The 22,955-nt window shown below is 55.4% G+C and overlaps 2 protein-coding genes across 5 annotated transcripts in view; one reads left to right on the plus strand and one right to left on the minus strand.

The window, feature by feature from the left end:
* USP22 (ubiquitin specific peptidase 22) overlaps positions 1-4,158 on the plus strand; it is a 112,396-nt gene extending 108,238 nt beyond the window's left edge. For both annotated transcript variants that reach the window (XM_074597340.1, XM_074597341.1), the window contains 2 exons: positions 1,540-1,689; positions 3,544-4,158. In XM_074597340.1, coding sequence (XP_074453441.1) covers positions 1,540-1,689; positions 3,544-3,586 — 193 coding nt within the window. In that variant the 3' untranslated portion in view covers positions 3,587-4,158. The remainder of the gene's footprint in view (positions 1-1,539; positions 1,690-3,543) is intronic.
* Positions 4,159-9,852: 5,694 nt separating this feature from the next.
* TNFRSF13B (TNF receptor superfamily member 13B) lies at positions 9,853-17,510 on the minus strand. Of its 3 annotated transcripts, none has more exons than XM_074597760.1 (5): positions 17,435-17,510; positions 15,074-15,214; positions 13,870-13,986; positions 13,006-13,257; positions 9,853-11,363 (listed from the first exon to the last, which is right to left on the minus strand). In XM_074597760.1, the coding sequence occupies exons 2-5, from the start codon at positions 15,210-15,212 to the stop codon at positions 11,089-11,091; spliced, it is 783 nt and encodes a 260-aa protein (XP_074453861.1). In that variant the 5' UTR covers positions 15,213-15,214; positions 17,435-17,510; the 3' UTR covers positions 9,853-11,088. The 3 variants fall into 3 exon arrangements, with proteins under 3 accessions (XP_074453861.1, XP_074453863.1, XP_074453864.1); XM_074597762.1 differs by having other exon boundaries at positions 13,006-13,254; positions 17,435-17,463; XM_074597763.1 differs by lacking the exons at positions 15,074-15,214; positions 17,435-17,510 and having other exon boundaries at positions 13,870-14,042.
* Positions 17,511-22,955: the final 5,445 nt, after the last annotated feature.

A 22,955-nucleotide genomic window follows, 5' to 3' on the forward strand; every position in this document is an offset into this window, starting at 1 on the left:
GGGTCTCTTGGCTCAGGTATTGATTACAGCCAGAATAAATGACAGGCTGATATGGGACTTGCTTAGGAATTTAAAGGGAGTGTAATTGAAACCAATATCCGTAGCTTTATGGGAATAGAGATGGTCACACCAACCTTATCTTTTCTTTTAATAAGGTTACAAGTTTGGTTGCTACAGTCATGTGCTGATGTTGTGTATTTAAATTCTTCAAGGCACTTCATTTGGCGCTAAAAGTTTCATTAAGAAACTGGAATCACACAATAGAGAGATGTAAAAACTAGCTAACCAGGGCTTAGTCATGCGAGCGGATACCAGGCGGGTGCTGTGTGTGGTCCTATAGTGATTGTTTAATAGTGTTAGCAAAGATCTGAAGGAAAACACAACTGATCACCGTTGAGGTTTGCCCATGACTGAAGTTGGAGAAGTTGCTAACGATGAAGAGGATTGGGTGATGAGAGCAGAGGCATCTGGGCTGCTTAGTAAGCTGGGGGCCAGTAACAGCTGGGGCAATCTTAGAACCCTCCATCTAGGGCTAGAGAGTGGTGTCCATCCTCCTTGGATTAAAGGACTCCACGGGGAAGAGGGTGACGTTATCAGCTAGTGGCTCTGTAGACAGTCAGATGAATGGGCGCCTTGTTGCGGCACCACTGTGTCAAAAGAGCTCTGTGAATTTTGAACATAAGTTAGACAGTATCAAGGGAGATTAAAGAGATGATTTTACCATTGTGCAGCTGCGTTTGTATCCCACTTTTAGGACAGCGTTTTAAGAAAGAGTTAGAGAGAGTGGAGAACATTTGAAAAAGAGCTGCAATATATTTAAGACTGGAAGTAAAGTCTTATTTTGAACAAAACAGCCAAGGACTTCAGTCTTCTCCTTTTTAAGAAAAGAAAAGGGGGGGGGGAAGTTAAGAGCAAGTTGATTAGTCTACCAGTATCTTTCTTTGGAACGGAGACGTGTCTGCTAGTTTTCAGGCCAGCAGGCAAATGCACAGCAGCACCTGAAAGCTGGAAGTTCAGGCTGAATATATTCAGTATTTCCAAATAGGTACAGACTTTCCAGATTAAGGAAAATTAATCAGTACAGCAATATATCACTAGAAATATTTAACATTAGCTCTATTTAAGATTACCTCCTTCTCCATCCCCACACCTCAAATGTATTTTTCTGGTTCACTAGAGTGACTAATTCAGGGAAATAGAAGGTCAGACTAGGTAATCAGTGGTCCTCTTCAGGAATACATCGATATTGATCTATTTCAGAAGAAAAATCTCTGTTAGCCAGTATTGCTAAAGCTGATGGCTGTCATCAGACCGGAGTGTTGCAGTAATAGCAAGACAGAAAAAGAAAAATGTGGTTATTTTCCCTGGGCAAGGGTGCCCGCATCCCAGTTAATGTTAAGAACTGGTGTTTTATTGGTGGATTAGATCCTTTAGTATTGCTGCATGTGTTTATGAACGTAAGCTTCTGCCTGTCTAAAATGTCTAAAAGTTGGTTTTCCCCTTTTGATCCACGTATTCATTAACTCTTTCCTGTACCAGGTATTCCTTGTTTGCAGTAGTTAATCACCAGGGAACCTTGGAGAGCGGGCACTATACCAGCTTCATCCGGCAGCACAAGGACCAGTGGTTCAAGTGTGATGATGCCATTATCACCAAGGCTAGCATTAAGGATGTGCTAGACAGTGAAGGGTAAGTTGTGAACTGGAAAGGGGAAAGGAAGGAAAACCTTGGCCTTAGTTGGGTTTTCCTTACTTTCAGTTAAAAGGCCCTTTCATCATAGAGAAGACTTAATTTCTCTCTTTGAATATCTAACGTCTCTCTCTGTGTATGTATCAGTGCTTCAGAATGGGGCTTTATAATCCGGGATTGGTTGAAGGAAGAAGAGGGGAAGGACGAGGGACATCAGCTGACTCTGCGGTGTCTGTAGCTGGCGCTCACGTCCAGACTCTCCTTGTTAATGGAAGGGACTCTGAAAACCAAAGTGATCTGATGTAGGATCACTCCTACAGTGTAGGAGCAGTGTTTACCTCCGTGACACAATCCAACCTTGGCAGACCCTTTGGATTACTATGAGTCTAACAGATTGGAAGAAAAGCCATTAAGAAAATACTGTGAACCAGAGCGGCAAGGCTATGTGGGAGGCAGGTACAGCACGTGAGCTGTTTCTTAGCTCATGGCTTCACGTTGATTTCAGATATTTGCATTAGCCAAGTGTTGGGAGTACAGGGCAGTAGTCTGCAAGGGCAGTAGCTTGGTGTTCCTCATTTGAGGGAAGCACTGGGCACTGGGATGTGCTTCAAGAGTAAGGTAATTTAACGTCTGAAGTCTTCATTTTTCATTTTCAACTGTGGACTTCGTACTAGGAAGATAAGCCTTTTATTGTTCTTGGTTTAATTAGTCCTGACATTTCCGTGGATTGCTGCAGATGTTCAGTTTGTAATTTTTTTTTTAACAGATTTTCCCTTTTTTTTATTTTTTGAACTTCAGCCAGGAAGTAAAAAAATCTATCCTATAATATCTGCATTCTAGTGTTAAATGATTTGACAAGGTAACTTCTGCTTTGAGGACAGCAGCAAAAGGAGCTTGTTTGTCTTCAATAACAAGTGGCCAGCTCTGGCCCTCGGATGGGGTATGTCAGTGGAAGAAACTGCCATAGGCAAGGAGAGGATACCCAACGCGACTGCCGCCCGTCCGTCCCGTTAAAGGCTGCCTTGAGCTCTGTTCTGTTTTCCCTGGCTCAGATAAAGGCTGAGGCTAAGTAGATCTGCACTGTGTAAGGGAAGCTCCATAGGGTGTGTGACGGAACAATAATAATTGGGAAGTCTCAAAAGTGCTTTGAAGCGTTTTAGGAGAGTTCTGCCGTGACCCTGCCAGTGTGTGGCGTGTAAAGAGTGGGTAGAGATGAGTCCGCTTCCCTCTGACGTGTAACTGCTTGAGGGCTGCGCTCCGTTACGTAGCAGTGCACATAAAGTAATTAAGGACGGGAAGAATTTCATCCTGTTAAGCCACCAGATTTGAGTACAGATTGAGACATTAGATATTGGAGTTGGATTTGATTGTTGGATTCGATTGGGACGCAGGAGTTTTCACTCACGTGCCTGTAACAGTAAACGACAGACAGTTTGCAACGATCCTAAGTGTCTGATGCCTTGGTGATGTGACTCTGAAGCAGCAGTTGCATCTCAAAGCACCTCCGTTGTGTTTTTTGTCATGATAGCGTTAAATGGGTGCTGCCTGTCTGGGCACCAACACGGTCCCATCTCCCAGAATCTTTCAGGTTCTAAGTAGATTGTACAACAAGAAGGTTCAACTGTTTGATGGACAACTGTTCAGTTTCCCGAGCTGCTGGTAAAACTGTTTCAGCTGGCTTCCCTCCTTCTCATCCATGGTTACTGTAGGGAACTGGCACGTCCCTGGAATGGCTTCAAATTGAAAGGAAAAACAAAATTAATAGCCCTCATTTTTTATGATCGCATCAGTGGAAATACTGATCTGCTCCGACGCACAGCGGAAAGCTGAACCTGTACCTCTGCTTTCTTGCAGATATTTGCTGTTCTATCACAAACAGTTCCTGGAGTATGAATAGCCTTATCCAGCAGCTTGTCAGATACAAACAAGGAAGAAAATAAGCAAGCCTTCTGAATCGACACACAAACCTACCTGAAATGAAAAGACCCATTAAAAACCAACTAGCACTGAGCTGTAACAGGACCTACTTGACACTGACTCAAAGCCTGGCGGAGTAAGAAATGAACAATGTCCAACGTGTATGCAGTCCCGCAAGGACAAAGGGGGAAAAAAAAGAGGCTACAGTCAGTCACTTAACAGAGGAAATATAAAATGAAAGGAATGCTCTGGGTGGGGGAAACGGGAGCCAGAGGAGTCCGGGCACTGGTACATCTCCTATGTTCCTCCAAAATGTGTGTGGGAAGGCAAGGGTTATACCCTCATCTCCATAAGCATCTTCTCCATTTGGTGCTTCAGCTCCAACGACCAATCATATAACAGTTAAAAATTAAAAATCCAAGCCCATTTTTTTTATGCATATGGGTCTGAAAGCAGTAGAGTGGAGGAGGAGGGGATGACACAACTAAAGGACTTTGCAAGTATCTTTTTATTTGTGAATTTTAGTTATTAAATAAATACAGTATGAAACTATTAGGCTCTTTTTTTTCCAACAACCATAAAAGAAATCCTGGATTGTGGAACTGAAGCTACAGTACTAAGACAGGTTTTCAAGCATGCCTGCTTGCACAGGTAACGTTCAATGCCATCGGACTGCTCATCAAAAGCATCAGCACAGATTCTTTTCTGTTTTGAGCCCTTTTTTGTTTTGTTTTCTATAAATAGCTATTTTCTTAATTTTTTTTCCTTTTATTCCCTTTTTTTCACGAGAATGAAATTCATAAATGCAACCATCAGTAAAAATGAATGAATTGGCGTGTTTATACTGTAAGAGTGGTCTTGGTTCTTTTTTTAAAATCTTGTGAATAAGTTTGAATTTCTCAGAATTGCTTGATTTGTTGTTGCTGGTTTTGGTTTGGTTTTTTTTTTCCCCCCCCCCGGCTGCCTTCCAAAGGCACATATAGATATATATATCTCTATATATAGATAGATATATATATATGACACTTGAAAGAATCTCGGTATTGAAAAATGTACCATCTGTTAGAAACGGTTGCTGCTGGGGGCAGCATGGAGCGATAGATCTGCTGCTATTGAGCACTTCTGCAGTGCACTCAGTTTTTAAGTAAACAACACATTTTCCTGGTATGTGCTAAGGCTGGTATTGGCTCCTTGTATCCTCCCACATGGATTAACTCCTCACGTACTCTCTTCTCCTCCTTGCAGAATCACAGCCGCCGTATCGGTGTCCTTAGCTTGCAGCGCTGGGTGCACCGGCGTACTCTTGGCTTTGTCGCAAACGCGGTTTTGCTCCTTTTCTCCCCCTCCACCGCTGTCTTTTTAAAGCAGCTTTTTTAAAAAGACCTTGGCTTGTGAAAATCCCAGCTCGTGCGCTGCGTCTTGCTCTCAGGGTGCTGGGCTGTGGGTTGAATTGCAGCCTCCGAGAGAAACCATTGGGAACGTAGAGCTTAAAGGAGCAAAAATAGCTTTGTTCTCCCTCCCTTATGGAGTCATGTGTAAGAATGTGTATAAATCGGTGTAAGAGCCACACCAAGAAGGTCGTTAACCTCTGTGTCTGTATCCAGACAGCCATTCTTCAGCTTTACCAGCGTGGTTAAAAACATTGGACGGGTCTAACCTTTTAGATTCTGTGCTCTAGAAATGAGTTACAGGTGTCTAACCCGCCTGAGACGGGCGGGAAGGGATCTGATTAACAGAAGAAATAGGAGGAAAAAAAGGGAAGGGGGTTGGTTTGCTTTTCAAACACGAGCACCTTGCGAGAGCAGCTGAACGAAAGGACGGTGGGATCGCGTTGGATTTGCACACGAGCTGGAAAAGCACAAGGCAGTTTTGTGCATCCAGAGATTCCTGCGATGGCTTGCGAGAGGGAAGGAAGAAGGGACGACAAACCGAAGCACCTTGAATGCCAAATCAGGGATAGGAAACGCTCCGTACGGTGCGGGAGTGACCCAGGCAGCCTGCTTTCTGCGGAGAAGTGATGGCGTACGCTGCGTTTGTCGCCTGTCTCTCCCTATCGTCATGCTTGAAATAATTTTCAATTGTAATTGGGTGCCGCAAGATTTAACCTGCGCGTTCTTGTCGCCAATGAAAAATGGCTGGAGAAATGCAGATGAATGGCGCACCCGCAGGAAAGGGGGGGGGGCCGCCCTCTCTCTCCCTCTCCCTCCCTCTCCCCCCCCTCGCTCCCCGAACCAGGCACGGTGTCGTGCAGATGCTTAGCGACGCTTTCTGCTACCTTTTAATAATGCAGCAAGCTTGCGGAGGAAGAGGAGAATCAGCCTTTTCATTATTCCCAGGGCTGCTGCGGCTGGTCCCCACCTTGTCCCCTGGCTGGCGGAGGAGTGCCACCGCGCGGCGGCAGGGCTCGCCCGAGCAGGGATGCTCCGCTTTGGCGTGATGAGTTCCCCAGCCTTTTGCCTGCCTTTTTTTTTTTTTTCCTCTCTTTTTTTTTTTTTTTTTTTTTTTTTTTTTGATGCTGGAGCCTGAACAAACGAATTCTGTTTTCCACTCGCACGCGCTCGGCCACCGGAGCTAATGCAGTCTGTTTGGTTAATCCTTTAGAAACAAATTATTTAGGGACGGGGCCAAGCCGTATAAATCAGCCTCAATGTTCGGGTTTTTCCCCCCCACTACCACCCTCTAAGGCTGGTGGAGAGGGCTGTGCTCTGTGCGACAGCACCGGCGCAGATGGCTTTCAGTGGGAGATTTCAATGCTTTGGTTTCAAAAGCAGAATTCCTGGTGTATTAAAAGCTCTTATTCTTTTCTTCCTTCCCCCCTCCCCATCCCACCCTCCCCCCGTGTCTCTCCCTGCATCGCACCAGGCGTGTTTCTATTTCCAGCAATAGTAAATCAGCGCAGGTTGCTCGAGGGGGGGAGAGAGCGTTTTCCCTCTTTGTATAAAAATGGAAGACCGGCTGCTGTCGCAGGAGCAGCACGTCCCCTCGCCATGCTTTTTCTCAAACCCACCCTTCTCCTACCCTTTGGCTCCTCGGGAATGGCCACGCAGCCCGTACGCCGGGTTTATTCCCCGCAGAACAGGGAGGTTTCTCTCTGCAGAACTCTCTCAACGTCACCTTTAGGAAAAACGCCGACCACAAAATGCCGTGCTGCGCAGCGAGACGCCGACGAAGGGCTGATGAAGTTGTGCCTCCCTAACGAGCAGCGAGAGGCTGCCTCCTCCGTGCCGTGGTGGCTGCGCAGCTTCAGTGCTGACCCTCTTCATCTGGGGGGGCTTTTTGGGGTTGACCGGTCTATTTTAAGGTACGGTTTTATATCGGCACGGCGTGGTCTGTTGTGAGGAGGCATCTGCAGAGATGACTGGAAACAAAGGCCGGTGTGGTGATGCAGGCTGGTGCTGGAGTGTGTATTCTGTTATCTACCACCAATGAACGCGGCTCTACACAAAAATAGCCACAAAGTGGCTTTTGGTATAATATTTTCTTGTCCCTCAGCCACTTGACCGGAGATGAGGCTTTACTTGATGCTGGTGCCTAATGAAGACCTGAGCAAAAGTAGAAATGTGCGAATTGACTAAACCCCCGGGTGGATGCTCTTGCTCGAAGTCAGTGCCCTTAATTCCACGTACTCGTCCCAGCTGTAACTGCTCGTGTCCCGTAGCTGCAGTGTCCCTCTGGTATTGGAGGTGGTGTCTCCAGGTGCGCTCCATCATGGCTGTTGGCCAGTGGCTGCCAATGCGATACCAAATCCATTGATTCCTCTTGGTTCTCCAGCATCCAAGGGTTGTGTCTGGGAGCCTGTGCATTATTCTCACTGCTGGTTTGTTCCAGTTGTTCCATGTTATCTTTTCTTTCATACGCTGATGACAGTAGTTCCGTTCCCTGAAGGCGGGCGAGGAAGGGGATAGGCTTGATATCAGGGAAGGACTTGGCTTCTGATGAGTATTTTTCCCAGTTTCTGGGACGCCAGGCTGCGTGGTGACGGGGTGGGGGGGACAGACCCAGCCTGACGTGGGCTTTACCTGGGTGTGAGAAGGCGAGTGGCCTCCTGGGCCAGCTGGAGCAGGAGCTGCCGCGTGCCAGCGCCACGCAGGGTGAGCCCGTGTGCTGGCTGGCACAGACGCTTTCCCAAAAGCTTTCTCGTTTGAATGATGCCTCTTGATCCTCAAGAGGTGCCCTAATTGCAAAACTGGTGGCACGTGTTCAGTTGTTTCTATCCCATTTTTAAATGAGGTTCTGAATCTCCTTGCACAAGTGGTGTGGCCGGGGGTTCCCGCGGGCAACGAGCGTCTGTCCCTGGAGGTGGCACTTGAATGTCCACAGGACACCGGAGCCAGGCTGAAGCTGCCGCAGGAGCTCCGTGCTGGGAAGGGGTAGCGTGATGAGGCACCACATCTGCTTTAGGAGGGTTTTCTATCTCCTGGAGCCCCCGTCCTCACTGGGAAGCGCTTGGGCAGAAGTGGCCATGGGCCTGGGGGCTCTCCCAGCCCTGGTGCCGGGGGGGGATGTGCTGGTGCTGCCCCCAGGTAAGTGCAAAACCCCTTTGCCCCACAGAGGTGGGGAGGGGAAGCCAAGAAGAGGAAGAGAGGCAGCGCTTTCGGTGCTGGGGAGGCCCAGCCTGAGTGGGAGGTCAAGGTGGTGGGGAGGCCCAGCGAGAGTGGAGGACATGGTGCTGTAGGAGGCCATAGAGGGAGCGGGACACTGAGCAGCGGTGGAGGGTGAGGAGAGGCCAGGAGGCTTTGGGAGGGTGAGCACCAACAGGAGCCTGGGAGAGCAGGGACAGGACAAAAGGCTGAGGGAGGTGGAAGAGGAGTGTGAGGGTGAGCAGGAGCGGAGGCTGAGCGGGAATGCAAGTGGGAGGCTCGGGGAGACTAAAGGGTGTAGGAGACAAAAGGCAGAGCAAGAGCGGATGCCAAAAGGTGGAGGCAGAAAAAGAGTAAGGCTGAGCTGGAACGGAACCCGAGACTGGGGGAAGCTCATGTAGAGATTAGTCTACACAAAGATGCAGGCCCATGAGAAGTTGAGGCTGAGCAGAGGTGGGAGTCTAAGGAAGAGCTGAGGCTTTGCAGAGGTGGAGGCCAAAAGTGGGTGGGACTCCAAGGAACAGTTGAGGTTCAGCAAGGGTTGAGGTCAAAAGTGGGTGGGAGGCTGAGCATAGCTGTGGGCCAGGGTGGCTTCTGGGGCCAAAAGACTTTGGACGTTTAGAGAAATTGGGATGCTAGTGATGCTGTGGTGTTCGGGGCCATGGTGTCGGAGCCTGTGGGAGCTGAGCCATGGGGCAGGAGGCCACAGGACTGGAGACCGTGGGAACTGATGCCATGAGACCAGAGGCTGCTGGAGCAGATTCCCCAGGAGGGAAACGACAGGAGCTAAGGCCATGGAAGATGATGGAGGTCTCAGGGGTGATGGCTATGTGGGAGGAGAGACCAAGGGGGAGCAGGAGACGGAGCTGGCGGGGAGGCCAAGGGAGTCTTCAGGTTAAGAGTGGAGGTGGAGGAGGTATGGAGGGTGAGAGCGCTGGAGGCTGAGGGAGGGTGGGAGGTGACAAGAGTGTGAGGTTCAGGGGGTGCAGGTCCGGGGGGAGGCCGAGCCAGCGGGGGCTGACGCTGTCACTGTTCCCTGCCGGCAGCTGCTCCTGGCCGCGGTCTGTGTTTTGTTCTCAGCGCACCTGGGTGAGCCCTTGCTCTCCCCATCGCACCATGGCGTGGTGGCCTTCAGGCGTTTGGGAGACCCATCGCCTTTGGGAGACCCATCGCGTTTGGGAGACCCATCGCCTTTGGGAGACCCATCGCGTTTGGGAGACCCATCGCGTTTGGGAGACCCATCGCCTTTGGGAGACCCATCGCCTTTGGGAGACCCATCGCCTTTGGGAGACCCATCGCCTTTGGGAGACCCATCGCCTTTGGGAGACCCATCTGAGTAAAGCGAGGTTTTGGTTTTGCGAAGGCTTATTTTCTCCCCTCGGCTGCAAACGCAGCACGATACAAACCTCATCCCTCGTGCTGCCGCGCGATAAGGGCTTTGCTAAACGGAGGGCAGAGACGAAAGGCAAGACGCAAAGGTAACGAGATGGAGAATCGTCAGCTTGGTTCCTGGAGCGATTCAAGACAGCTAGACTTTACCCCATGTCGGACCAACGCCTGGGCTCTTAGCCCTCCCCTTAAACCACCTCTTGGGCTTTCTAGTTCTCGTGGGTTCCGTGCGGTCCTAACGCCATTCCGCTTTGTGACTGAACATGACTCATGGCATGGACTTTGTTATGGTCACCACCGGGGTGGCGCCTTCTTTAGTGATAAGAAAACATTGACATTTAAAGAAATACATCATATGGAGGGGACAGGGTCTGTTAGAACTTTCTGCTCACACTTTCTTCACCTGTCTTACTTTCCCAGCACCAATTTGTGCATATATTGACTCAAATTTATTCTTCCAAGTTTGAGGTTCTGGTTTGAGTGAGTGGAGGGGATGAGCTCCTACCAGCAGTGGTTTCTCACCAAGTGAAAAATTCCTGCATTCTCCGTTAGCGAAAATGAGAACTTCAAGTTACGTGTTGAAGCCCGTATTTTTCCATGGTAGCTTTCAAAGCCAGGTCAGATAAAAATCTTCCTTCAAAGCAGCTGTATCTCTAGCTGGTTCATCGCTTTTACCAGCTATTTTGAGTAACCCAGACCAGATGTACATAAATCCAGTCTCTTAGAAAGTTCTCAGCCTTGGATGAGTTTTCACATTTAAACCCAGCTCCATCAGGGATTTTGGTGCCTGTCCCAGCTCCTCCCGTGCGGCATTGTGTCCTGTAACACGGCAAAGCCCGTGGCCTGTCCTCCCCTTCCAAGCAGCGGTGAAAGCTGGCAGTGGAGCTCTCCGCGTTGTGTCCTACCAAATTTTCTGTCCTGTAAAGAAACTTCTGTTGAGGTTGGAGAACACGCCACTCTGAGAGCGTGGCAGCGGCATTCACTGGATGTTATAACTTCCACGAGTAACTTCTCAGGTGTGGGTCCACGTCGGAGATGCTCGCAGCTCTGCTTGCAAATCGCTTGTGGTACCCGGTAGAGTTTTCAAGCAGGGAAAGGGGTGCTCTCCATGGGGACACCACAGGCTGATCCTGGCTCTGCATCAACACCCTTTGCAGAGACAAAGTGACGCTGATGGTGGAACCTGGGTGAAAAGCCCCGATGAGACATCGCTCCCCCTGACTGGGACGCGCGGAGGAGCCTGCAGAGGTCAAGTCGGAGGGTGAAGACACTGCTCAGTGGGAAGCGACTTCTACCGCTGGGAGCGCACAAGAATAATGAGAATTTCATTTCCCAAGTGGAAGAAAACAGCGCTGTCTGTAGCCACAGCCCTGGGGCAAAGACTGTGCCAGGTCCGCTGGTCGTGGCGGAAGCCGCTGCAGTCACTGGAAACAGAGGGTGAAGCAGCTTTTGTGTTTTGGGGGCAGAGGGAGCGTGCCTTCTGTCTGAGCCTGTGCAGGAACGTTCTCTGCGGTCAGGCCATGGGCGTCTTCTCTTGGGAAGGAGAACATATGATTTTGAAGTGGCCGTCGTCAGGGCTGGGAATGGCCCCAGCGCTTCCCGTGCTGCATATGCCGGTGTGAGAGGGAGCAGCTCTCTCCCCGATGGGGTAGGAGGTGCTGTGGCACGATTTGGTCTCTTGTACAGCGGAGCCGTGTCCAGGGAAGCAGAAGCCACAGGTTTCCACCGGCTCGGGAACCCTGCTGCCGGTGGATCCATCACCAACGCTGCCCGCTTCCACCAGACGATCTGCAGATAAACCACGTGTGTTAGTTTAAGGGGTTTTAGGAGATTCTTTCACCTAAGAAATGCTTTGCAGTGCTGCACTGGAGTCTAAAGAGCTGCTCCGGGAGCTGGAGAGGACGTCCACCTCCCACCGCTTCCGTAAAGCCCACGGTGCGTGTGTTGTATGTAAAGCATCACCTACAGGCTCACACCTCATGAGACCCCAGGGGGAAATTGGGCAGTGCCTTCAGCAGGAAGGTTTAGCACTAAAGCAATTGTAATATTGATAACGCTACACGTAAACTATTTTTTCGTTAAACGCTGGTTTTGTAGCACGTGTGAAGCCGATGGCACAGCGCTGCGCAAGCTGCCGGCGCTCCAGCGAGTGCAGCGCGGCCGGCGGCTGCTTCAGGGGTCCCACCACGCTCCGTGGGCTGGACACGAGCTGCCGCAGGGCTCTGCTCCGACATCTGAGACCTGATAAGCACGAGGTTTGGCTGGGGGTATTAAAAAACACCCAGTAAATCTCCCTGAACCTGACAGCTTCCCTTAAAAGTGGAGCGTTCAACGCTACCATGTCCTTCGACCAAAGCAGATGGGAATGGCTTGAATTACAGCTCTGCTGGAGAGTGGCTGAGCCGCACGCCGGCTCCTGGGCTTTTTCTCTCTGATTTTTGACATCCAGCATGATGGCTTTGAAGTGTACAAATGTAAACGTGTACGTGTTATACATAAATAGGTAAACGGACCTTTTTATTTTTAAAGGCAAGGGAGGAGCAGAGGAGGGAGAATAAAAGCATCTTTTTTTTTTTTCTATCTTGACTTACCCCACGTTATCCTTTCCCTGTCTTTTCTCCCTAAAGCAAAGATTTGTGAAGCTCCTCTGGTTCCAGGGCTAAAAGTTCAGCGTTTGATCATAGAATCATAGAACCACAGGGTTGGCAGGGACCTCTGGAGATCATCCAGTCCAACCCTTGCCAGAGCAGGGTCACCCGGAGCAGGTGGCACAGGAACGCGTCCAGGGGGGTTTGGAATGTCTCCAGAGATGGAGACTCCACCACCTCCCTGGGCAGCCTGTGCCAGGGCTCTGCCACCCTCAAAGTAACAAGTTCCTCCTCGTGTTTAGGTGGAACTTCCTATGCGCAGGTAGGCCACAAGGTAATTCAGTGGACCGTCTGCATCGTTAGCCCGTTTGAAGCAGCAAGTAGCCGGTGTTACCATGGTTCTTGCCAGGCAGCCGCTCGCCCCAAAGCGGCCCCGGCACAGCCCCGGGCGAAGGAACCCAGAGCTGCGATTGCCACGAAAGCCTTTCCTTGGGCAGGCGGTTCATTTTGGAAGAGGGTTGGCTTTTTGCGGCTGCTCCTCCCCACAGCTCAGCCTCTGGCCGGAGCCGGACAGCTGCGGGTTGATGGTGCGGCTCCAGCCCCGGCGCTGGTGACTTCGCGGGAGAGACGTAGAAGCTGGGGGTGCGGTGGAGAATCGGGGCACAGGGCTGCCATCCTGCTCCTCTTCCAGGCTCAGGCTGAACTGCGGTGCCCATCGCTGGCTTCGCTTTTCCTCCCCACCCCTCTTATGTCCTGGCTCCCGTTTCTGTCCCCCACCAGCGGCGCCTGAGCCCCTGCCCACCGCAACCTCCCCGTCCTCCCCCAGTGTCCCCAGCACTCACCTTTGGAGGAGTCGTCCCTGCGGTGGCAGGTCCCGGGGCTGGCTTGGCAGGAGACCACCTCTCCCTTCCTCCGGAGGTGGGTCCAGCCCAGGAGCAGGGAGCAGAGGAGGGCGCAGAGGCAGAGCCCCAGCAGCAGGTACACCACCAGCCACGGCTCCTGCTCCACGCACGGCTTCTGCTCCAGCACGGCCCCCGGGGGCAAGGCCGTGTCCAGGGCGGCTGCCGGAGGCGGGGTGGCCACCAGGGCACCTGCTGTGGGCCGGGCAGAGAGGGGTGTGCTTAGAGACCCCGCGGGGACACGCTTCACGCTATCGACTCTTTGCTAGGGAAAGGGGGTTGCGCTTGTGCGTTCTGCTTGGGAAGAATTTGAAAGCAACCGCGCACCGCCTCTGTTTGCTTGCATTTCTCTTCCACGGCAAAGTAGAGGAGATCCCTTCCCACCCCCCATTCCCACCCTTCCCCCTTCTCCAGGGCTCACGGCTCAACCCCAGCGCGGGACTTGGAGATCTCGGGGGAAAATAACCCGTCCTCTCCTGCTTCCCCCTCCCCGAGGGCTGGAGGCGGCTCAGGAAGGTGGGAGACGCGACTGCCCCTCCTGCCCCTGGCTGACAGAGCTGAAGGCTGGGTCTGTAAAACACCGACGGGCAAAAGGGAAGAGCCCCGGTGTGATGGAGAAAAGGGGAGAGAGACAGACCCCCTGGCTTTCTTTTCCCCGGTCCTAATGAAATGGCAGCACGCACACAACCCCCGGGACCAAGAGAGGGGGGTTTTTCTGCCCCTTTCCCAGCTTTGGTTCCATAACCCGGCTCCTCTTCCAGCCCAGCCCCACATCCCGGCTCTCCCTGCCCTCCGGCGCAGCCTTACGTTCGCAGGACGGGGCGCATTGCTTCGGGTGCTGCCCGCAGATCGTGCTGCAGTTGATGCATTTTTTCAGGAGCTCGTCGTAGTAGAAGCCGGCTTTCCTGTTGCAGTCCATGGACTCTGCGGGAGGGGAGGGAGATGAACGCAGTGTCCTGAGCACATCCTCCTCCTCCTCCTCCTCCTCCTCCTCCCCTGTTATTTGAGCGCGAAGCTCCCAAACCGCTGCCCTCCCTCCACCCTGGTGCTTGGGTTCACGCGAGGACGAGCCCACGGCCGCTCTGAACGAGCCCGCGGCTCGGATGGGCACAGGGCGAGACCTGCACGCTGCCCTAAGTGTTGACAACCTCTCCGGGGCTGGCAGCGTGACAAATCCAGGGCATTTTCGGTGGCGTTTGGCCATACGATGAATACTGGGGAAAGGCATCAGCTGGCAGCTGCGCGGGGAGGGGACGGTACCCAGCCAGACGCGTGCAGCCGTACCCACCTGCGGCAGCTCCTTGTTGCTGCTCTCAGAGCTGCTGCCACCCCGGGGCCTTTAGGACACCCCAAAATCTGCCTGAGCACCGGCTCGGGACCCCAGGGATGGCGTCTCCTGTCCCCAGTGGGGAGACGTGACTTGTCGCTGCGTGCGGGGCTGGGTCCCCTGGGACAGGGTGCAGCCGCCCCGCGCTGCGGCTCCACGGGGAGGGAAGGGGCCACGCACAGGGTCGTGCGCGGGGTTTGGGTGCAAAGAGCGTCTGTCTCCCTTGTCCTCAACCATTATCGCTGCACCTCGGTGTCTGCTCCAGCACAGGGCTCGCGGTACAGCCTTGAAAGCGTACGTGAGTTTATAATTATCCACATCAAATGAACCTGATGTGTCTCGAGGCCCTGCCTTTGGAGGGTGGGGTGTCACCGATGGGGGATACGAGCGTTGACGCAGCTCTGGGAAGGCTCCCAGTGACCCCAGAAAGGAGACGTACACAGACGTGGACAACTTGATCACGGTCTGTGCCGAGCTGTTGCCGGACCCAGCCCATGGCTGGGAAGCTGTCACGTTCCCCAGCGTTTTTGGCTTGAAGCTCTGCTGAGCTGAGCTGGCTCGGAGCCTGCCCTGTGGTTCCTCCCAGGACCTGATGTCCCCTCCCGGCTTTGCCCCATTGCTGCCCGCTGGGTCCAAGGGCAGCCCCGCAGGACGCGACCCCAGGCCCGGCCGCCCGGCACTCACCGCACAGGGCAGCACACCTCCTCACTGTGGACCGGCCGCATACGACGCTGCAGGGGATGCACTGGTTAACGAGGGTGTCCCAGTACTGCCCATCGGTGCAGTTGTTCATGGCATCCCACCGGACGTGCGTCCCATCCATGGCTGCAGAACGGAAGGTGAGTAGGTATGGGGTGGCCACCGCGGGGCTGCCCTGCAGCCACCTCGTCCCTTGGCTAGGGCTGGGACCCCTCGCAGGGGGGTGCCTGGCTGTGCCCCAGCCCCCTCTCATCCTCAGGCTGGGCAAGAGCCTACAGCAAAATTTGCTTCAGGCTTAGTAAGATCTTCAGATGACGACCCTACGTGAGCGTGGCCCGTGCCGGTCCCTGGGGACATCCAGGGAGAGGACCCCGTGCTGTGCCCTGAGGGTCGGGGGCCGCACGCAGCTGCCTGGGGGAGCAAGAGCAGCGGGAACCGCTCCTGTCTTTGTGTGCTTTTCTGAAAACAACAGAAATATGACCAGAACGACCGCTGGCAGCGTCTTCTGAAATGATTTTTAATTCTGGAAACTTCTGAATTCCTCTGTGGCGCTGGGGCGGTTCGTGCCATCCTCTGTGTAATTTCCGACATCTCCCTTTGGTGTTGCGGCATCATAACGAAACCCGACTTTGATGTGTAAAACTCTCGGAGGAGCAGGAGGAGGGACGTCTCTCTGGGAGAGCTTTAAGCACTGGTTTAACCGGTGCCTGGGGGCGGACGTGCTCCCGTCCCAGCAAGGATCCCTTCGTCCCGTCCTCCTGCCGCGGTGCCCCCTGTGCCTGCATGGGCTGGATGAGATGCCAAAGGCAGAGGAGCCAGGAGGCATCAGCAGCAGCACAAAAATCTAGCCGACAACTTACAATTTTAAGAATTAGCTTGCTAACGGGCACTTACTTATTAGAAGCTGAAATATTTGGGCATGTCCCCATCTTTGGGCGCCACGTATCTCCGTTTGCGGCCTCACCTGTGCCACCGAAGGGTTTGGCCTTGGAGGTAACCCAAGTGATGGTCTCAGCCCGTCTCTGCTGTGCCGTGCTGTGCCGCACGCGGGGTCTGCAGCGAGCGCAACCGAGCAACTGCAGGAAGCTCTCACCCAGCACGAGGGCGGCCGCGGTGGAAAGGTGCCATTTGTGGACCGAGAGGGCTCGCGGGCGACCGCATCCCTCCGCGGAGCGGTGCCGGGCAGCCGCAGCTGTTTCCTGCCGGGGCTGACGGTGCCCCAAAGGTTTAAAGCTCCCCGACGCGGCAGCACAGCGCCGGCCTCCGTGAGCCCAAAGGCTGCACCTTGCCTCGGCCAGACCTCTGCACCACGGGTGTTCCAAAGCCAGACTTTGATTTTTGTATAGAAAACCCCCTTTTAATATAGAAAACCCCTCTCTCTAGTAGTTGGGAGCGTGCAGCAGTCGGGCACTTTGCGTGTCCGTCTGTCCTGCCGTTGCCTACACAGCTCCCTCCCTGCGGAGGGGCTGAGGTCGGGCTTCCTCCGCTGCCTGCCGTGAACTGGCTCCTGCAGCACATGTGAGCCCCCCCGTTCTCAGGGATAAATCCACTCGGCACAGGGATGCTGGCCTCATAGTCCCAGTTGTTCAATTAACATTGCTATAAAATTAAATAATTACTTTCTATCGAGCTGACTGAAGACATTCCCCAGGGCAGAGCGAGGCTCAGGCCGATGTTCTTCTCAGATGCTCTTTGAAGATATTTTTTACCCAAAGAGAAGAAGGAGAAGCCCCCGACGGATGGCGGCGAGCCCTGGGGATGGCGGTGAGCCCTGGGGATGGCGGTGAGCCTGCTCATCCCTGAGCTACGGTGGGGTTTCACGTGGGATAACTGCATGGGAAACGGAGATCCGGGGCTGTGTCTGAGCCGGGGGGGCTGCAGGATGGGCAGCCCCTTCCCCGCTGCTGTGAGGGCAGGTCAAGCCGGGTGTTTGGCCCCATCTAGGACAAATCCTGCCCGATGGCTGAGCTCCCCTCCCCGGGGAGCCTCAAGGTCCGCCCGGTGCTGCCGGCATGGTGCGGCCGGGCTTTGCAGCCACGCGTTTTCCAGCAGAGCCAGGTGTGTCTCCCCCTCTGCCTCTGCGCCCACCAGGGACCAGCACCCCGAACTCCCCTATGGACCCTTCCTCCAAAGCATTAAGCGACCACTTCATCTCCAGCCCCGTGGCACTGACCGTCTCCAGCGGGGTGGAAGCCCTTTGTGGTGGCTCCGCTCCTCCAGCGAGACCACAGGGAGACCCTCCGCTCCCTGCCAGCACTCTGGAAATGTCACCATGGCCCTGAGCCCTGCCACGGACAAGCCCCTCACCCCCATGTCCCCATACAGCCCCTCCATGGCGTCACTCACGTTTGACTCTCCCGCGGCGTCTAATCCCCCTCGGCTCCTGCCATTGCACTGCGAGCTCCAGCCCCGAGCCCGCGCATTGCTCGGGAAGTTTATTATTAGAGATAGATTTGATTAATGCCTGGGCTCTGCGTTTCCTGGGGTTTCCCCTTATCCCTTCGATGCAAATCTGCCGCACGCACAGGCCTTGCATTGGCTCACCGGGCGTCCCTGGGCTTGGGGGGACGGGGACGGAGGGAGGCACCCAGCGGGGAGGGGTGTCCTGGGCCAGGCGGCCACGTGTCAGAGGGGCTTTGCAGGAGTGGGGGCTCGGCGGCACCTGCCTTTGCATCGCCCGGCTGCAGCGGGAGGTTTTCTGCAGAGAAGGATGTTTTGTTCGTGGCTGCCCCATCCCTGGAGGGGTTCAAGGCCAGGCTGGACGGGGCTTGGAGCAGCCTGGGCTGGTGGGAGGTGTCCCTGCCCAGGGCAGTGGGGTGGGACTGGATGGTCTTTAAGGTCCCTTCCAACCCGAACCATTCTGTGATTCTGTGTTTTGCTCCGTAAAGAGCTCTCCTGGGTCAGGAGAGCCGGCGGGCGACCCTGTGGGTTATTGCTTTTCCCAGATGATGCCGAGAAGGAGCAGCTGTGCCAGAGCGAGAGGCCGTGCAGCCGCAGGGGATGCTGCAGGTGGAGAGGAACACGTCCCCCTTGCCGGGGTCTGCGTCCCGGCCGGCAGAGCCCCGTGGGTGACATCCTGCTGATGCCGCACGGCACTTACCCTCCCTGGCATCGCTCTGCGCTCCCGTCCTTTCCCTGTCCGCAGGATGGTCAGCCCTCCCCACTGGCCTTTCTCCAGCTCCCGGCACGTAGAGCATCTCATGGGCCCAAATAAGATGCTTTAAACACCGCTTTTATCTAGCGCCTGGCGGGCAGGAGGGTTGCCAGAGGGCTACGCTGCCCTGTGCTGCCCTGCATGGGCCACGGAGGGACTGGGCTTGGGGCCCGGCTGGGCTTGGGGCCCGGGGCTGCCCTTGCTGCTGGCAGCGGAGGTGGGCGAAGCGTTGATGGCACAGCTTGGTTTTCACAGAGGGAAAGAGCTACCTCGGCGCTGCTGGCAGCCTCCAAGGGTACAGCTGTATATTTATTTTTAGATCTCACCTCACCCTGCGAGTGGAACGGGCTCGATCAGCAAACCCGGGACGGAGCAGCCGGGCAGCATCCCTGGGGCTGCCTCTGAGGTGGGATTCCGACCCCACTGTGGTGCTGGAAGCGTCGGCCCTCGCTCAGATGGGGCAGGAGGCACCAGGCTGCGACCGCCACCACGGCTGCCCCGGTGCCTCCAACCAGCAAAATACCCCGGGTAGATCCGGCCGGTGGCACGACACTCCGTAGGGAATGTCTAGTGAAAGCAAAGTGTCCGGTTACTGGTTTCCCCCTTTCCCACTGGCATTTCTGGAGGTTTCTCCCCCTTTCCCGCAGAGGTGCTGGGCAGGGCTGTGTGTGGCCGTGACCGTGACTGTGCCACCAGGAAGGGGCGAGGGGCGGTGGGAGCGCGGCAGGACAGTGACTCAGCTCAGCCCGGTGGGACCTTTCTGCAGAAGCAGCTGAAGCGGGAAGGAAGAAGCAATACCTGTTACTTTCTATAAACATCAGCGGGGCAGCATCAAGGTTTTTTCCGCTCAGTTCGAAAACTCCTACTTTGTGCTTGCCATGGCAACTGAGAGAGACCAACGGGCCGCTTGCAGGGTGCAACGCTCTGAGCCCATTGCAGGGACTCTGGAGGCTGAACCTGCTCACGGGGAACAAAGCCCAAAGCAGAAGAACCCGGCACCTCTGCGGCTGGATGCGGCCCATCGTGTCCCAGCTCCTGCGGGAGGGAGGGAACCAGCCTCGGCACCGTCCGATGGACCACGGGGCTTGGAGCGAGGGCTGGGAGAGGAGGGACGCCATGGCCACAGGGATGCTGCAGCGCCAACACGTCGTGGCTCTGCACGTGTATCTGATGCAAAGGATGGGACCATCGCTGGGCTTGAGTCTCCCACTGGGAAGACATGTGGAGGGTCCCAGGCGGGAGCAGGAAGGCAGAGGCATGGCTGGGAGGGGGTTTGCGCGGTGCAAGGGCTTGGGGGAAAAAATGCACCTTTGCCTGTAGCTGGTGGCCATCCCTGTGCAGACTCGTCCCACGGGTGCTGTGCCCTGGGCAGGTGGCGGAGCCCACGGCCCGTTCCCCTGCAGAGCTAAAGCCGAGGGCAAAGGAAACCATGATTTCGGCATGGCCTGCGCTGCTTGAGCGTGGCGGAGCGTGGCCCTGGAGTGATGGCCCCAGCCCCGCGCTCCGGCTCTCGGGGTTTTGCAGGGGAAACCTGCCTCTGTAAATAGCAGTGGGAGACTTGCAGTTTCCACCCTGGTGTGCCCTCAAGAGGGAAGTGAGAAGCACTTTGTCCCTCCTCGCTGAGCAGAGATCAGGCGATGTGATTTCGGCTTTAAAATTCTCAGTGTGTGCTGTGACCGGAGCCCCGGCTCCTCGGCCGTGTACCCCAGCGGCCTGACCCTCTGTGCCCCGAGCGGCATCACCGCCTCCCACAGCCTCGAGGATGGCGGGTGGCTCTTAAGCGCCTCCAAACATGGGCCCATGAGCTGCCACCTCACAGCCAAGGCGGTGACTGCCCTGCCTGGGGTTGTCCCTGTGCTCTGGGACGCAGGCAGGGATCGGGCAGCAGCTGCCAGCACCCTGTTCGGGTCAAGCCCTGGGTTAAACCCTTCCTTGGCTGTGTGCCGCTGGTGGGAGAGCATCGATCGGCGGTTCCCCACGCAGCCTCCCCTCTGCATCCCTCTGCATCCCCCCGCATCGTTGTGCGTCCTTCGGCACCCACCTGCACATGGCTCCAAGAGATGCCACGATCTATTTGGGGTGAAAAAGCCTGGGTTTGTCCCGACATTATTTTTTTTTTTTTTTTTTCTTCTGGGCTCTTGCCCCAGTGGCGTTTCTGCAAAGAGAGACGGAGGTATCAGGAGGACAGGGTGGATAGTATTTGGCTCCGAAAATTTTTTGGGGATGCCTCTCCTTCCCCTTGAGCAGCTTTGCTGGGGTATTTTCCTCCCAGGCTCCCCTCAGCCCCTTTGTGGTCCCCGTGCTCGGGCAGGGCTGCGCCTCGGCCAAGGCATTTGCTCGCACATGTGCTCCCTTTGGGACCTGAAACAAGGGGCCACGGGGGTAGGAAGGGGAAGACGAGTCATTTTGGGTCGAAAACGGCAACTGTGAGGTCGAGCTGAGCGCAGATGGCTCTGAGGACTCATTTCTTTCACCCTAATTCCCTGCAGACGCGTGCGCTCGAATGCGCTGGGGTGGGGATGCGCCCGTCCCCCGTGCACTGCCTGGCTGTCCTCAGTGACCTGCCACCGCCACCGATTCCTCCCGGCGAAGCGCAGAGCTGCTCCGTGACCAAAACCACAAAGGTTCCCTGGGCTCGACAGCCGCCGCCGCCTGGTTTTTCGGCGCGGGCAGGTGCCTGGCCGGGTGCGTGGGGACAGGCCGGGTGCCCGTGCAGGACCTGCGCCCACGCACAGCTGCGGACCCACGGCCGCACCGTGACCATCCCCTTGATGAAGAACCACCACGGCGTGTTTGCGGCCTTGGCTGGAGCAGCCCTGCCTGCCCTGCCTGCCCTGCCTGCCACGCCGCAGCCCAGCCGAGGGCAGCGAGGGTGCTGCACCCTGGGGTGAAGCCCCCCACTCCTGCGGCCCAGGGGGGACCCATCCTGCGCCAGGATGCTCCGCCATGCTCCTGGCTGTTTGGGTCTCTCCCCAGGAGATGGCACCCTTGGCTAGCCCAGCCTGGCTCCCCGCTGGGTGCTCTGGCTGCCTCTGCGTCCTCCAGCCGGCCACTGGAGCCCAGCCCGGCCAGGGTCGCTGCGCCAGGGAGGATGCTGCCCCACAACAGCCAGGTTGGCTCCTGCCCACCCTGTTTGCACCAGCCCCTCGGGCAAGGTGGGGTTCAGGTGCCCCCACAGACCCCGCACCGCCCCATTCCGCCCCTTGCACCGCCGTCCCATCCTGCCGCCACCCCACCGGGCTGCACTGGGGCATCGTCCCAAGGGTCCTCAGCACCCAACGGTGTCCGGGAGCTGTGGCAGCTCCGGTGCCATGGGGTCTGCCCCCTCGCAGCGGCTGTGCCGGGGGGCTACGGGCGAGCCCTGACGGCGAGCCAGGCTCCAGGGATGCCCATCTGCATCATCGGGGGTGACGCTGCAAGGGCCACCTTGCCAAAACCCAAAACCCAGCGCAGGTCAGGAGAGGGAAGCGTTCCTGAAAACCAGGGTGTGTTCAGGGCCAGCTCCCCAAACCCGGTAGCCAGCTGGAGAGCAGGGACAGACGAACGGGGAAAGACCCGGCTTGGCTGAGGGCTGGCACAGAAACGAGGATAAAACCCTATAAATGCACAGCGAAAGGGCAGGGAAAGGATGCTTCAGCGGCCGGGGCTGTGTGCTGAGGTGTAAAGCGTGGGTGGCAGATAAGGAAAATGAGTCAACGAACAATCTTTGGCCAGAGCGATTAATCGGATAACGTGGCGTTTTTAACCTGGCAGGGACAACTCACCATCCCCACCTCCGACATCGTTGGATTTTCTCAGGGTGAGAGGCGTTTCTGGCAGGACACTCGCGAGAAGGGGCTCGCAGGCTGCCGAGGAGCTCTGCTGTTAATTTTTAACACTACAAACCCTGGGGAAATTCCAGAGGGTTGGAGGGTGGCCAGTGGGAGTCTAATATTTAAAAGGGATAAAAGGGCTGACCCTGGGAATTACAGGCCAGGTAGGCTGATCGCAGTCTCTGGGCGAATTATGGGCTGGGTAATTGGGGATACTGTCAGCCAAAAATTAGAAGCTAAAAATATAATTAAGGTCGTTAGCTTGGTTTCATGGATGGCAGCTCCTGTCAAGTGAGTCGGCTTTGGTTTTTGGCATGACTCTGGGCTGGCTGATAAAGCTAATTGTGTTGCTGCATTATAATGGGTTTCTCCAAAGTGTTTAATTTACAGCCATGTGACATTTCCATTTGTAAAACTTGCATTATATGGAGTCAGCAGAGCAGACATCCGACGGCTGCGGCTGGCAGCTCGGGGGCGGTGGCCAAAGGGGGCTAGTGATGGAGGAAGCCGGACGGTTTTTCCCGGGACAGTATTTTTATCAGGGATGCTGAGGCTGGCGGCGAGAGGGGAGTGGGCAGGACAGGCAGCCGTTCCCCTCGCAGGGGGCTCCGCTCTGCCCCCCCCGAATAGGCACAGCCCAGCCAAAAGGCAGGGAGGGGGGGGCACGTGTGGGAACAAAAGAGCCGGATTTTCCCTGCTAAAGCACAGCGAGGTCCAATGGCAGGAAGCAGCCATGGGACCCGGTCACCGATAACCCGACCGGGAGCGTAATTAACCGTTGGCCCAATTTTAGGAGAAGGGTATGAACTCGCAGGCATTTGGCGTCTCTGGATAAGAGGAAATCTCTGCTTGGTGGGACGTGATTTAACGCGGCTTCTGGGACGAGCTCAAGTGTGTGTGT

Source organism: Larus michahellis, chromosome 8, assembly GCF_964199755.1.
Source record: "Larus michahellis chromosome 8, bLarMic1.1, whole genome shotgun sequence".
Classification (NCBI taxonomy): domain Eukaryota; kingdom Metazoa; phylum Chordata; class Aves; order Charadriiformes; family Laridae; genus Larus; species Larus michahellis.

What these genes read in the sequence shown, in the direction of transcription:
- TNFRSF13B (XM_074597760.1), bottom strand. Translation starts at nt 15,212, where the DNA reads ATGGATGGGACGCACGTCCGGTGGGATGCCATGAACAACTGCACCGAT. An exon ending in ATGCGCCCCGTCCTGCGAAC is followed by an intron (nt 13,258 to 13,869) that starts GTAAGGCTGCGC and finishes CCCGGCCCACAG; the next exon opens with CAGGTGCCCTGGTGGCCACC. An exon ending in CAGGGACGACTCCTCCAAAG is followed by an intron (nt 11,364 to 13,005) that starts GTGAGTGCTGGG and finishes GTTTATCTGCAG; the next exon opens with ATCGTCTGGTGGAAGCGGGC.